Source organism: Danio rerio, chromosome 5 (genome assembly GCF_049306965.1).
Source record: "Danio rerio strain Tuebingen ecotype United States chromosome 5, GRCz12tu, whole genome shotgun sequence".
NCBI classification, from domain to species: Eukaryota; Metazoa; Chordata; class Actinopteri; order Cypriniformes; family Danionidae; genus Danio; species Danio rerio.
The window spans coordinates 16576893-16592098 of NC_133180.1; the positions used below are offsets into that span (position 1 = coordinate 16576893).

General features: G+C 35.1%; 1 protein-coding gene across 1 annotated transcript; it reads right to left on the bottom strand.

Moving 5' to 3' along the window:
* Positions 1–2104: 2104 nt before the first annotated feature.
* si:dkey-1k23.3 lies at positions 2105–12602 on the bottom strand. The gene is made up of 5 exons (XM_002661974.7): positions 12532–12602; positions 11992–12446; positions 8839–8902; positions 7005–7125; positions 2105–4598 (listed from the first exon to the last, which is right to left on the bottom strand). The coding sequence occupies exons 2-5, from the start codon at positions 12365–12367 to the stop codon at positions 4062–4064; spliced, it is 1098 nt and encodes a 365-aa protein (XP_002662020.3). The 5' UTR covers positions 12368–12446; positions 12532–12602; the 3' UTR covers positions 2105–4061.
* Positions 12603–15206: the final 2604 nt, after the last annotated feature.

Below are 15206 nucleotides of genomic sequence, written 5' to 3' on the forward strand. Positions count from 1 at the left end.
AGATTTGCTACTGAAAAGCTATTTGATTTAGAAAGTAGCGACGCTACGCCATGCTCCTGAGAAATGTAGTTATAGCAGAATAGCACCGCTTCAATAAATTGCTTTAGCAAAAGGCATCGTGCATATTAAAAACAGATAAAGCAACAGATTAATATTATTCAACATATCCCAGACTTTTAAGAATATATTTAGATGTAACCCCATTTGTTATCTTTAGCATTTTCAAGTAACTTATTGGATTACACATTTTAATGAATTGTAATGAATTACTGTTACTTTTATTTTGTAGTTAAATTATTTAACGCCATTACATGTAACTAGTTACTCCCCAACACGGTTGCCAAGTCAATGAACTGTGCACAATTATAAAAATTAAGTCAACTTAACTGTTACAAAAGGCTTAGACACTTTAAGTAACTAGTCACTTTTGTACAGTGTATGTGCTTACACAATAATCAAGTTCATTTTTTTACACAACGCAGCTTTAAGATCAAAAGTTTCTCCATTGTTTCGATCTAGTTAAGTAGAAGATGATACTGGGAATGCACACTGTAATAAATGTTGGGTTCCACACAATCGATTTGTGTAGGGACAACACGAAGGAATTAAATTAGCTTAATAGATTTTACAAATTCAAGTGGATTAAACAAAACACTGTTAGGTTGACCCCAAAAAACTCAATTGTGTTGTTTCAGCTTATTTTAAATAAGTAGCTTGAACAAGCAATTTTTGGGTGCAGCATGTTGCAGAGAAGAATAATGAGTTACATTCAAGCGTCAATAGCTACTCTTTCTGTTGACGTCTTTGTGTAAAGTATGTTTTAGACTTTCTGTCCCTCATTTGAACCAAAACTTGTAATGGCCCTGAGTTCAGTTGGAGTTTCTGTTTGTAAATTTGTCACGGTGGACTATTTATATGAAGGCCTTCTCTGAAAACTGGGCCTTAATGCTTTGAACTCCTTTTCAAGGGTTTTGTTGTCTCCTTTTTTCATATTTGTGTGATTTCTTTCCTTTTGTGTAAGGATGTATGCTATGCATTTTTATAATAAATAAGATTTAAGAAAGCAAACCTTTTAGTCACGGCTCCTATATCTGCAAATCTCTAAATACACCGTATTGCAGAAATAGCGGATGTTATTAGCTCTGCGGCTTTACACCTGTTTGCTGAGCCCACTTATATAACCTCCTGATGTCGTTGGAGAAGCAACTCGAGCATCGTCCCGCAATCCTCCGTCCTCCATCACATCTGGGCGTTCGCCTGGCAGATTGGCTGTGTGCTTATAGGAGTTTTCTCCGCGCGGTGGCTTTAATTGGGTGACAGATTAGCGTGGAGATTATTCGCAACGCTTTGGCTCGCTTTCAATCTCCTCGACAAGGATGTGGAGAGAAAATATTGAGGAAAACGGCACTCCAGTGCTGATTAACTGATATGTTTGCCCATTGGATTTTTTCTCGTCAAATCGATCTGTGCTCTCTCGTTGGATAATTTTCAGGGTTCGAGGTTAATGAATCGAGAACATAACCGTGCTCAAGAGGCGTTGGCATCATAACCATCCGAGTTAGATGAGAATTACACGATATTTACCAGAACTCAAGGGAGGCGGTAACTGAGGATATACACTGCATAAAAGATTCATATAACTTTATCTGTGGGCGGTGCAGTGGCATAGTGGGTAGCGCTGTCGCCTCACAGCAAGAAGGTCGCTGGTTTGAGACTTAGCTGAGTCAGTTAGCATTTCTGTGTGGAGTTTGCATGTTCTCCCTGTGTTTGCATGGGTTTCCTCCAGGTGCTCTGGTTTCCCCCACAGTCCAAAGACATGCAGTACAGGTGAATATTAGGTAAGATAAATTGGCCCAGTAATGGGTTGCAGCTGGAAGGGCATCCACTGTGTAAAACATTTGCTGGAAAAGTTGGCGGATCATTCCGCTGTGGCAACCCCTGATTAATAAAGGCACTAAGCCGACAAGAATATGAATGAAATTTCTCTGTAAGCACAAGTTCATTTAGGTGTCAGATTGGATCTGTCGCCTAAGATAAAGCATTTCTCAGCTTTCCCTGATTAATCACTCTTGCTGTTGTAAAACACAAGAAGAAGATTCACACAATCTTGCTCAGGTCTTTATTAGTGCTAAGAGGGTGCGTGTTACAGTAAACTCAAAAAACATAAGTGGGAATTAAGGCATATTTAATCTGGATACAATTGAAAGTGCATATATATCATGATTATTTGACCTTCCTTTCAAAAAATGAGTAAATCCAACTGATTCGAATGTTATTACTCCATTAAATGGGCGTTATCATCTGATAGATATGGACCAGTGGGGATTTTCTGCGCCTACTGATTGGCTCAGAAGGCTGTTAATATCCATCCACATGATTAATCAGCTACAGATCACATTTAAAAAAGTTAATTATTTATATTATTCATCAAATTTCTAATTAATTGTTTTTTATTTATGTCTACCCCGACCCCGACTCTAAACCCAGCTGTCACTGTTATGTAAAAACAAATCTGGATCTGGAGTCTTCTCAACGCTCTCAGAAATAAAGGTACGCAAGCTGTCCTTGAGGTGGTACCTTTTTAAAAGGTACAAATATGTACCTAAAAGGTCCGTAGTAATACCTCAAGGGTACATATTAGTACTTAAAAAGTACAAAAGTGTTCCTTTTACATTTTTAGTTACTAATATTTACTTTTGAGGTACCAATATGGCCCCTTTAAGTACAAATGTTTACCTTTTGAAAAGCTACCACCCCAAGGCCAGCTTGCGTACTTGCGTACTACAGCTGATTAACCATGTGGATGGACAACAGCACTCCAGTAGGCAAAGAAGGTCCATATCTATCAGCTGATAACCACTGATAATGCCCATTCAATAGAATGATAACATTCGAAGTGGTAAACCTGTTGCCTTAAAATTGTGCATATATAATTAGGTGTATAAGTTTCAAAATTAAGTCAATGTAACAGTTCCAAGCAACTTGTCATTTTTAAGATAACGGGTTTACACAATTGTTAATTTGTTAATTAAAGCAACTAATCGCTTTTGCAGTGTGTTTTAGTTCTTTAGTTTAAGACGAAATTGGCATTCTAATATTGTAAAACTGAGATATTTGCAAACTATTCACCTTATTCTTCAGGTATGAGGGGGCGCAGCAAATTGAATCTTTTTGGCTCGAGACTTCGGGTCTCGTTCACTTCCATTCATTTTTAGAGGTTAAAACCAGCTCGTTCTGCTGTTGGATGTTGCAAACTTATATTTTCGTATTATCTTAATCTACTTTGTCTCTATAGTCTTGCTAACACTTGTTTGTAGAGCAAGTAGTTTGACCATTTTCTGCTGTTTATTATTCCTAGTCATTTTTTCCATAGGCGACTAAAGCGGAAGTTTTGAAACAATCACAAAAACGAACGCACTTCCACATTGAAGAATAAGGTCAATATGATGCATATTGCATGCTTGACTGTCTCTTTCACAGTGTTGATAAAGAAGATACTTTATATACATTCTTTATACAACATTCCTGCAAAGATGAGTTAAAATAAGTCAAATAATGAATAATAATAATAATAATTCATGAGATGTATCAATTTAGAAGTGGGACTTTTAAATTGAGCTGCACGTTTTCAGAACATGCCTTGCATGAAAGACAGCAAAAGATGCAAGAGCATGATCAAAAGAGCTGGATCTTCTAGAAAAAAATGCTACTAACTATGAATTTTTATAAAAAAACAAGCACGAATGCCTGCTTCATCCATGCCAAAGAACACAACTGCTCACTTTAGTGTGTGCAGGTCTTATAGAAGTGCGCAAATTAGATTGTTTAAATCAATTTCTGTCATCAAAACATAAAATAGTTATGAGATTCTGTTGGTCAAACACATCCATCTTATGTTGCATAAAAAAACAATGCATTTCTACGTGGATGAGAAACTTTTGGGTAAAGTTTGAAAATGCCAGCGTGCACAAACGGTGAAATGCCATTTTCACATGTATCCAGATTAATGACATACCCTAAGGATAAAGCTTGGGATGTAGCTTTTTTTTTTTTCTGGGAACCTACATTTTTCCTGCATCAATTTTCTTTTGGAGCACCAGTTGAGGGTTGATTAGCTCCTGGCTTTGCCCGAAGGTTGATTGCTCCTCTCTCATCACAGCAGGGCCTGTACATCCTTCTTCCCCCTCCAGATCCCCAAGCTGGATGACCTCTGCTTGCTCGGAGGTGATGGTGTCTGGAGTCTCTGGAGCCAGAGGCTTGTCTGCAGACTCTCCGTCTCGCTGGATGCCCTCGACCGTCTCTTGAAATCTGCCTTCTTTATCCTTCTCTCTGCCAGCCAGGGGTTCGCCGACCTGCTCTCTGCCAGACACAGAGAAACCAGATGCAGCTTCTGCAATGGACTGGGGTTGTGCTTCTCTGGAAGGATCTACATCAGATACAGTCTGCTGGTCTCTTTCGGTGACCTTTCCAGCATCTGGATGCCCAGCCGAGACTGAGGATTCAGGTGTTTTTCCATCAAATGATTCCGGTTTAATGTCGTCTTGAGGCTTGTCACCGTCTTGTTGCTTTCCTGCAATGGTTTGCGCTCCTGACTCCACCTGTAGTAAATGTAAAACAATTTTCAAATTAAGTCAAGAGCCTTAAATGCCACATCAGGACCCTAAAATGCCAGGGTCACTGTACACAAAAATGATTAATTTTCCGGGTTGTGAAGAAAGGCCAAACGTTGCCCTTAGGAAAATATGAGCTCGCGTTTCATCTCTTTGTTGGTTATTAGAACAATTATGAGCCTGGTAATTGGAATTGCGCGGTGATTAATTTATAAACTGACTTGGACTTCGGCATTTGACGTTTATAGGGCATTGTTGAATCATATACCTCTAATTATTTCTGCTCTAATGAAAAAAACATGTTGTTTTTACAGCATTTTTTATGATGGCAAAGCTTAAAAGTGCCGAAAGCTGCCTTAAAGGAACACAAACTACACTTTTTAGAAAATAGGCTTAAAAAAAAATAGAAAATAGGAAAATAGAGTTAAACAGTTGAGTTGTACCATTTCGGAATTCATTCAGCCAATCTCCCAGAGTTTAACTTAACATCATTCAGTCATTCAGATTAGATCATTAGCATCTCGCTCAAACATTACAAGAGTTTTGATAATTTTCCAATTTAAAGGGTAGTGAAACCCCCCTCTTTCAGTTCAAGTCTATCTAAATTCTCAATTTTTTTTCAAAAAATGCTCTGAGATGGCTCTTCTCATAGGATAAGAAAACTCAGAATAATGAGAAACCGACATGTCAACACTCCACTAGCAGATTCGCGCTACGCCACCAATTTTGATCCCGTTCCAAAAATTATTTTAAAACCTGAAAGATAAAAATAGCTGACAAAAAGTTTCAAATATCCAGTTTTCTCCACAATTAAAGCTGACAGGTGCTAACGTTGTCTTAAATGATGCTCAACACCCACAATTCTGTCAAAATCTCAAAAAAAGTACTCTAGGGTGTCTGTAAAGCTTGACTCTTCTGTAGTTACAACCCCAAATCAGAAAAGGTTAGAAAATTATGGAAGACGCAAAGAAAAAAAGAAAGAAGTGATTGTCATGGTATAGGGTTGTGTCAGTGCCCTTGGCAAAAGTAATATTCACTTCTGTGATGGCACCATTAATGCTGAAAAGTACATCGAAATTTTGGACACCGTACTGTTGCTCACTTTAAGACTAAATCAAACGTGAAACACTTCATCACTTGTCTTCTGTCCCTAGACGTCTTTTAAGTGTTGTGAAAAGGAATGGCAACATTACAAAGTGGTAAATGCTTTACTGTTCCAACTGTTTTGAAAATGTGCTGCAAAAAAACTAAATTTATTCTGAAATCATTAAAAATCATGAGGAACACATTAAAAATGTTTGTTCTAATGTCTTAAACACAAGCTAAAGTAAATTTAGAAATCAATTCTTTCTTTTTTTATTTGTGTTTTCCATACTATCCCAACTTTTTCTGATTTGGGGTTGTACTTAATTTACTCATGTACTAAGACCGACCGGAAAATGACATGTTGCTATATTTAGGCTGATATAACCAGGAACTACTGTATACTCTCATTCTGGCGAAATAATGAAGGAACTTTCTTGTCATACGCAGCATGCGCCTGAAAATCAGCAAGCTTCCATCAGTATAACCAAATTATCTAAGTCAGGGACTATTTTCGGGCATTGAACAATGTCATTATGCAGTATCAATGCATTAATATCATTGCTGCAGTACGGCAACAAAGTTGCTTGATAAATGAGAGTTTAGTTCCAAACCATATCAGCCTAGAAAATAGCTCCTTTTCATTTTTAACTCCTTGAAAAAACTACAGAAGACTTGAGCTTTTAAATAGGAAAATTATGAAACATTAACAAGATGCTAATGGTCTAATCCGTTTCAATGATCTAAGCTTAGCTAAAAGTGCTGGCGATTGGCTGAATAGATTCGAAAATGTTAAAACTTAACTGTTCACTTGTAAAGGGGATTTGTAAATTAGCCTATTTACCCCCTCAAAAGTGGAATGTTCTTTTAAGTTGATAAAGACAACATATGGCTGGACAAATTCATCTAAATGACCACATCCTATGCAATACTATACAACGAATTGACTGAAATAATAGGTTTTAAGAAGTCACCCTAGTTTTTCCTCCAAACGCAAACAGCTGTCAGACTTTCACCATCAGACTGGGTAATATTGCAGACACTTACTTCACCAGTGATGTCAAGCTCTTATACAAGACCAATTAGGGAGAGGAAAATGTATGGCTAGTGTTTTTCAATAATAATAATAATAATGGTGCCATTTCGCTGTGAATGACAGAAAGGACCACTTAAATATAATGGTGACACATTGAAGAACTTATAAACTACTGCAATGGATGCCGTTCTGAACACTAAGTGCCTAATTTTGAGCTTCAGTAAGTAAAGAAGTTTGAGTATTCGGGTTAAACAGCTGCCAGGAGTAGTCAGTACCTGGATAGGGATGATGACATCAGCAGGAAGGGGGATGCTGGGAAAGGGTGCTTCCACTGTAAGAATCCCATCAGCGGACAGACTTGTCTGGAGGTTTTCAACTTCAATGCCACCTGGAAGACTGTGATGAGAACATTACTTGTATATCAAGTCTGTGACTATTGTTTACTATAGATATGATTATAATCTGTAAAATAGGATATACTTTGTACTAATATAACAAGCTACTCAAAAGTGACATTAGGATAAAAAATATAAGACAATTAGAATAAAAAATGCTGAAAATAATGAACAGTTAGACTAATAATAATTGGAAATTCACCACCGTATGGATGAATGACTTTTAGAATATATGATTCATTTATAATATAATTCATATAAATACAGTTGAAGTCAGAATTATTAGCTCCCCTTTGAATGTTTTTTACTTTTTAAAATATTTCCCAAATGATGTTTAACATAGCAAGAAATTTTTCACAGTATGTCTGATAATATTTTTTCTTCTGGAGAAAGTCTTACTTGTTTTATTTTAGCTAGAAAAAAAAGCAGTTCTTAATTTTTTAAACTCCATTTTAAGGACAAATATATTAGCCACTTTAAGCTATATTTTTCCCAATAGTCTACACAAACCATTGTTATACAATAACTTGCCAAATTACCCTAACCTGCCTATTTAACCTAGTTAAGCCTTTAAATGTCACTTTAAGCTGAATACTAGTGTCTTGAAAAATATCTAGTCAAATATTATTTATTGTCATCATGGCAAAGATAAAATAAATCAGTTATTAGAAACGAGTTATTAAAACTATCATGTTTAGAAATGTGTTGAAAAAATCTTCCGACTTCAACTGTATATGAAAGCATATAAATGTACTTTAAAAACAATAATTCCATTTGAATTTAATCCTTGTGCACTGTTCAAATTGACTACCCTTTTGTTGAGTTAGGGATGAAAACATCCACTGAATTAAATTGCTGTAAAAATGCATCAGATTAATAGTTTTTTCTTTTTCTTTTTTGCATAAATCTGTTAATCAACCCTGATTCCTCATCAAAACTACTAGGTTTTAAAAAATACAGGATTTTAACTCTTTAATTGCCAAGTTCACAAATGATGTCACTGATTTGGTAAAAAAATACAAATTGACAGATTTTCAATATAAAGAGTAATTGTGGACTAGATTTGTTTTTAAACTTTTATCATAGTTTTAAACATGTGAATGATTTGTAACAACATTGGCTTTGATGCATTGTTAGATTTTAATTTTTTTCTGTCTAATTTACTGTTAGTGGCTGTTTTTGCCCCATTGGCTTCTATTATGACCACATTTGATGGTGCATAAATACACAGTCTTTGTTTTTGTTTGCTCCATGTAGTTCTGAGATGCATATTTTGATTTTCTCAGACATATCAAAGTAAGATTTTTTTTTCTGCACATATCTAAAGGCTTAATAGTGCCAACTGATGATCAACAGTGAAAATGACAAATGTTACTTCTTCCAAAGAGGGGAAAACAGATTTATGCAAATACAATTGGAAAAGAAAATATTTATCTGATGCATTTTTACAGCGGTTTTAATTCAATGGATGTTTTCATCCCTAACATAACAAAAGATAAGTAAATTTGCCCAGAGTCTATTGTTGAGGATTTTTGTTTTAATTCAAAGCATTTTCGCAAAATATGTGTCAAAATGAGATTTGTCAGCAAAAATCATTCTGCTTGCTGAACCCAGAAAAAGTCATGGCCATGGTCATGGCCGTATGTTTTTAATCAAACCAATGCAGCCTTAATAGATAAGCATAAAAGACTTTACAGTACATGTAAAAACATACTTGTATTTTCTTGTGAAACTTCTAGCAATGAAGCCATGCCCGTCTTGTCTTTCCTCATGCTTTCCTGTAATGAAAGATGTTAGCACAAATGTATTAAGGTGTCAATGATTGAATAAATTTTCCAAAATCTAACATCTGGCTTGCTTATTCTGTTTTGTAGACTAATTATATTGTGTCATTTAAGAGATTACATCAATTTAAATACCTATGATATTTTCTATTTTAGTAATTATCATGTTTGTTTAATAATTAAAATGTGTCATGAAAGATTTGCACTTTTATAATTTGACAAGATTACTAAATAAGTTGGCACATTAAAATGTGTACTGTTGAAGTTTCCCCAGACATTTTATTAAAAGATACTATTTAAGGGTAACAGTGCAGTTCCAAATTACTAATTAAATGTCATTATAAGTCTTCTTTGCTACTATTTAAACCACTATTTTTAACCCAATTGTACATAAAATTTTGCACGTATAAACTATTTTATATGGTCACTTATTAATTAATTCTTTGAATCAATATAGGTGAAACTGATTTTGGTTAATTTTATAATTAAATTTTTTATAATTATAATTTTAATTTTAATTAATAATTCATTTTAATTTTATAATTTTAATTTTTTATAATTTAATTTTTAATTTAATTTTACTTAAATTATCTCTGAATGTACTCTGAATCATTTCACAAATATATATATATATATATATATATATATATATATATATATATATATATATATATATACACACACACACACACACACACACACACACACACACACACACACACACACACACACACACAGTTTATATATTTTTTTAACCATTTTAGGTGAATAATATTAGCCCCTTCAAGCAATATTTTTTCTTCCATTGGCTACAGAAACAAACATTGTTATACAATGACTTGCCTGATTACCCTAACTTGCCTAATAAACCTAGATAAGCCCTTTAAGCTTGAAAAATATCTAGTAACATAATACAAACTGTCATTATGACAGAGAAAAGAAATCAGTTATTAGCAATGAGTTATTAAAACTATTATGTTTATTCATTCTATGACTTTAAATGTATACTTCGGACATTTTATTTTTACAAATGTTATTTGAAACACTTGCGATTAATATGTTTTCTATGTAAATAAGACCACTTTTGTATTTTTTTATTTGATACAAACTCCAAAATGGCACATTTCATCCTTGGCCAATATCCAGTTTAATTGCATAATTTACAGTTGATGATATTAGGAGAGATGATAAGTCAAAAAGCAAGATATTTATATACTTTAATAGAGAATTTTAGTTTCATATTTCAGGGGTTTCTACTCCCCTGCTACTTATTTTTCTTTATCATTTAATATTTTAGTTATTGTAGCCTATTTATTCAATGGGAAATATGCACAGCTAGTGTTTTTCAGCCAATGATAACTTCCGGTGAAAGATTAATGTGACTATTTTCAATTTCAGAAGGTTGCTTTTACAGCATTTGTGTTGTAATATAATTACAATACCTTCAGTTAAATAGACTTAAGCATACATTTAGTTGAATGCAGTGCTTCTTGTCTAGTCTGAGAGCCACTTTATGTAGTATATCTATCAGACATTGAAGATCACTGATTTTTGAAGAAATCAGACCTTAAAGGGCCATGACACCCCCTCTTTCGGTTAAAGGGCCATGACACCCCCCTCTTTCGGTTAAAGTCTACTTCAGAATTTTTTCAAAAGATGCATGATTAATGGGCGTGGAGCTCCGCGAGCATCGGGCAGGAGTGGGCGTGGCCAGCAGGGGAGAAGGGGAGCGAATAACTGCTGTTGTCAGTTAGCTCACAAAATGAGACACAAAGAGGAGACGCATGAGTTTATAGTTTACAAAGTTAAAATGCAAAGAAATGAACAGTGATTTAATGCCCTGCTACATTTGTTATTCGTAATTTCATATACAGACAACCACAATTTATATCATTATAAAGATAAGTGTGTTCATGTAAACACTATAAATGAGGACTTCTCCCTCAATCCCCGTATCCAGCAGACTCAGTGCAGCAGGTCTCCTGACCTGTCTATTTTAACCATTAACCCTGCTGGTAATCTAGAGGATTTAGGCAAACACAGCAGCACGGCGATGTGTCTGAATGTGAACGAACTCCTGATAAAAGACAGCGTCCGCTTTTCTCTAATTCTCGTGCTGCTCTCTCGACAAAAATGCTAGCAGCACGCACACAGTGTATGATCGCCCTGACAAGATCGCGGGGGAAAACATGCAACAAACCACGTAGATGATGGAAACAAACGCATATGAGCCTTCATGAACAGCTAAATACTGTGCCGTGGTTTCCGTGTCTCTCAGCTCGGGCTTGACACTGGCAGGTCTGGCAGGTCTCATGAATAATTAAGCAGCCGGCTCTTCTCATAGGATAAGAAAACTCCGCTATGAATAATAATGAGAAACCGACGCGTCATCATTGCACTTGCAGTACTGCGCTACGTCGCCGATTTTGATCCCGCCCCAAAAATCATTTTAAAACCAAAAGCTGAAATTAGCTGACAAAAGCTCAAAATTATCCAGTTTTCCCCACAATTAAAGCTGACAGGTGCTAACATTTTCTTAACTGATGCTCAACACACACACATCTATTAATATATAAAAAAAAAAGTTCTCCGGGTTGTCCTGAACCTTTAAATGAAGCAGTTTTATAATGGAAAGACAGTTTACCGGAAGAGCTAAGGCTGGCTGGCTGAAATTAAAAGTCCGTCAGCATATACCCCATTATGTAATTTAGTTATAATTAATAATGTGGATGGAAAGATTGTGAATGTAAACTGATTGTTATCTCAGTCTTTTGTGAAATGTTAAAAGTATTAATGCCTTTCTGTTATTGTTCAAGCATTGTTAATAATAATAAAAGTATCATTTAAATGAGCAAATGACATTGAAAACAATACTAATTGGATTTACTAAATACTTTAAGCTAAACAGTTGCAAGCAATTTATACAGGCTGAAGTTAAACAAATTGAAGTTAATAAGCTTAATTTGTTCAAATGCAGCCCATATAAATTGTTTGTAACCACTTAGGCTATCTTAAAAATGTTGTAAATCCAATTCACCATCATTTTCTTCAGTGTACCTTCTTTAACCGACCCTCTTTCATACCTGCAATTTCCAAAAAGCCATGTTGTATTTTGACGCTGATCTCCGCGGGAGCGAAGTGATTGACATCCAAACTAATTTTCCACCTGCACGTCTCAGCGGCCACTTCCGACACTCCTCCACTCAACTCCCGGTGCGGCTTCGAGAAGACGGCCGGTCCAGAGGCCTGGAGGAGCGGGGCGAGAAAACCAGAGCGCACATACCCGGGCCAGGACGACGTTCCCAGCCTCCTAAAGATGTCCTCCATCCAGCTGAGGTCTCGGGGCTCCAATAACGGAGGCATGCCGAAATGTTGGTTAAAGATTACACTGGGCCACCGGCAGCTCAGGGGGATCCAGGAAACATCTTGACAATATTGAGGTGATTTAGCATCCGCCATAGTGAGGGCGATTTATTTATTTTTTTGCTTTTGAAAGATTAAGAGAGAGAGATAGAGAAATAGTGTACAAAAAGAGATGCTGTAGAGATAAAAGCGAAGTCGAATGTGGCTGGTGGACATTGAGGAGTCTGCTTATATAGAGGCCTCGAGTTTTTAACACTTACCAAACACAAACATTATGCTAGCTGAAGAGAATGTAGGCATGAAGTGATGCCTAGGTGGTTCAATCTGCGGTGGAGGGACTCTTTGGGAGACGCTAATTAAGGATATTAATAGATCTAAAAGGGAAGCAACAAATAGCTGTTTAATGAGAATGGACTGATTGGGCTGCACAATATGTTGTTTCTGAGTCATTGGTATATGTACACATCTGCAATAGTCACATTGGAAGATATTTGTAATGTCTTGTGAAATCTTGTCATTTACACTTGTGGGAATTTGTTGACCAGGCAGTGCTGACAGGGGGCATTTTAGGGATGCACATTTTACTTGGCAAACGCAAACAGTATAGGAAAATCCAAACTCTGCTCTTCACTGCACATTATTCATTAACACCACATTAAAACACAGATTGCGTATTTCTTTAATTCACAAGAGTTTGTTTAATGTTGTGAATTGTATTATGGGAGCTTGATCTCTGCTCTGTCGACTTTTAATGTTGAAAATTCAACTCTACAGTTTAACAAAGGGACTTTTATTGACAATTAGCTTGTTTGAAATATTATGATGTATAGGAAATAATATGCAGAGAAACAAGTCTGTAAAATAACAGAAATCTAGATGGTGATTAGTGTTTGTACTGAGACCCGAAAAAAAAATTCTTCTTTTTTTCTGTGATTTCCTACATCCTTTGGGTTAAAAAGAAATTCTACAATTTAGAGTTTTTACATTTTGTTTTTGTTTTTAATTTTACAGCATGTCCAGTGTAGTGGACTACAGGACCATTTTAGTTTGAAACGATCGCCACTCAGACAACAAAACTGTACAGGAGATGGCTGTAAAAGGATATTAATCTAATATTAGTGTAACAAAAACAAAAGACATTTTTTCCTCTTGTATTGAAATTCCTGAAACAGTTTAGTCTGAAAGAGAGCTGAACTTAAAAATAATAATAATAATTTTAATCCAAAACAAATTTAATATAAAAGTGATTTAAATATTATTTTCATTCTCTAATTGTCAGACTCTAATTCAGAATCTCCCTCAACTATCTTATAAAGAATCCTCTCTGCTTCAGTTCTGCCCCCTACAACAGTCATTAATTTCATTAAGATAATCCTGGTGTCCACTATAGTGGATATTTTAAAAAGGATGATATTTTGAAACACAAACAAGTTAACAGCTTTGAAAGCTAAATTTATTGTCCTGACACTTTAATAAACAAATATAAATTTGATAATAAAATAAGATAAAAACATTTAAAATGCTCAATTTAACATGCTTCTCTCTTTCCCATAAAATGTGCTTTTTTTGTATGTCTGCAATTTTGGATGCAGTGTAAGAAGTGGTTCCTAGCATGCCAGCCAATCAAATGACTTATCACTAGAAAGCCCAGGATGTCCTCTGAAGTAGCTCAAAAAATTCCAAAAATATTAATGAAAACGCAATGTCCACTACAGAGGAAACAAGTCAATGGGTGGAGTTTTAGGAGGATATACAACACCCTTGCAGGCACAGGATGTCAACATGACGTCATATTGACGTTGTACCCCAACTTTGGATTTTGTTTGGAAATTAGAATCTGGTTGATGTCAGAACTTAAAAATCAACCTAAAATCAACCAAATATCAACGTCTTATCATGTTATACATTACATTGTGTTGACGTTATTACTATGACTTCTTTTAGACGTTAGATTTTAGTCACTTTCTAACACAACCAAATATCAATGTAATTTTTCGTTGTTATTGGACATCAAAATACTGTTGTCTTTAGATGCTGGCTACATTAAATTTAAATGTTGTTGGAAGAAAGATCAAGGTCCCATAATGCAGTTGAAATCATAGATAAATGTGGAAAAATAAAAACACGAATCTCAAAATATGGGAAACTGCTAATTTACATGTTGGTGTGGGTTTCCTCCGGGTGCTCCAGTTTCCCCCACTGTCCAAAGACATGCGCTATAGGTGAATTGGATGAACTACATTGGCCGTAGTGTATGGGTGTGTGTGAATATGAGAATGTATAGGTATTTCCCAATACTGGGTTGCAGCTGGAAGGGCATCAACTGTGTCAATCATATGCCTGAATAGTTAGTGGTTCATTCCACTGTTGCAACCCTTATAATTAAGGGACTAGGCCAAAGGAAAATGAATAAATTAAAGTCTAATTTGAGCCATTTGTTTATTTTAATAGTAAAAAGCTACAATAGGTTTCCCATATAATACATCAACTAAAGGACAGAATATATATATATATATATATATATATATATATATATATATATATATATATATATATATATATATATATATATATATATATATATATATATTTATATATTATAACAGGATTATATGATTACAGCTTTACCTAAGATTAACTTTTTTTTACCCACTTGTCACAATAAGATACAAATATGAATTTGAAAAAGTTTATTAAAATTAAAAAAATTAATCAAAGGGCAGTTACTGTATTTTACTACTTTTACAAGATGTAAAAGAAGTCTTTGGTGTCTTCAGAATGTGTCTGTAAAGTTTCAGCTCAAAATATCCATCAGATTATTTATTATAGCCTCCAAATCTGCCCATTTTGGTGTCTGAGTACAATGTAGCTGTTTTTGTAGCCTTTGGCTTTGAATGCAAATAAGCTGCTTCTACCCGCCTACTTTTCTCACATG

Excerpts from the sequence above, each read along its gene's own strand:
- si:dkey-1k23.3 (XM_002661974.7), bottom strand. The coding sequence starts at position 12,367 with ATGGCGGATGCTAAATCACCTCAATATTGTCAAGATGTTTCCTGGATC. Across the intron at positions 7,126-8,838 it reads AGTTTCACAAGAAAATACAA|TCTTCCAGGTGGCATTGAAG; the intron begins GTATGTTTTTAC and ends TTCTCATCACAG. Across the intron at positions 4,599-7,004 it reads ATGTCATCATCCCTATCCAG|GTGGAGTCAGGAGCGCAAAC; the intron begins GTACTGACTACT and ends CATTTACTACAG.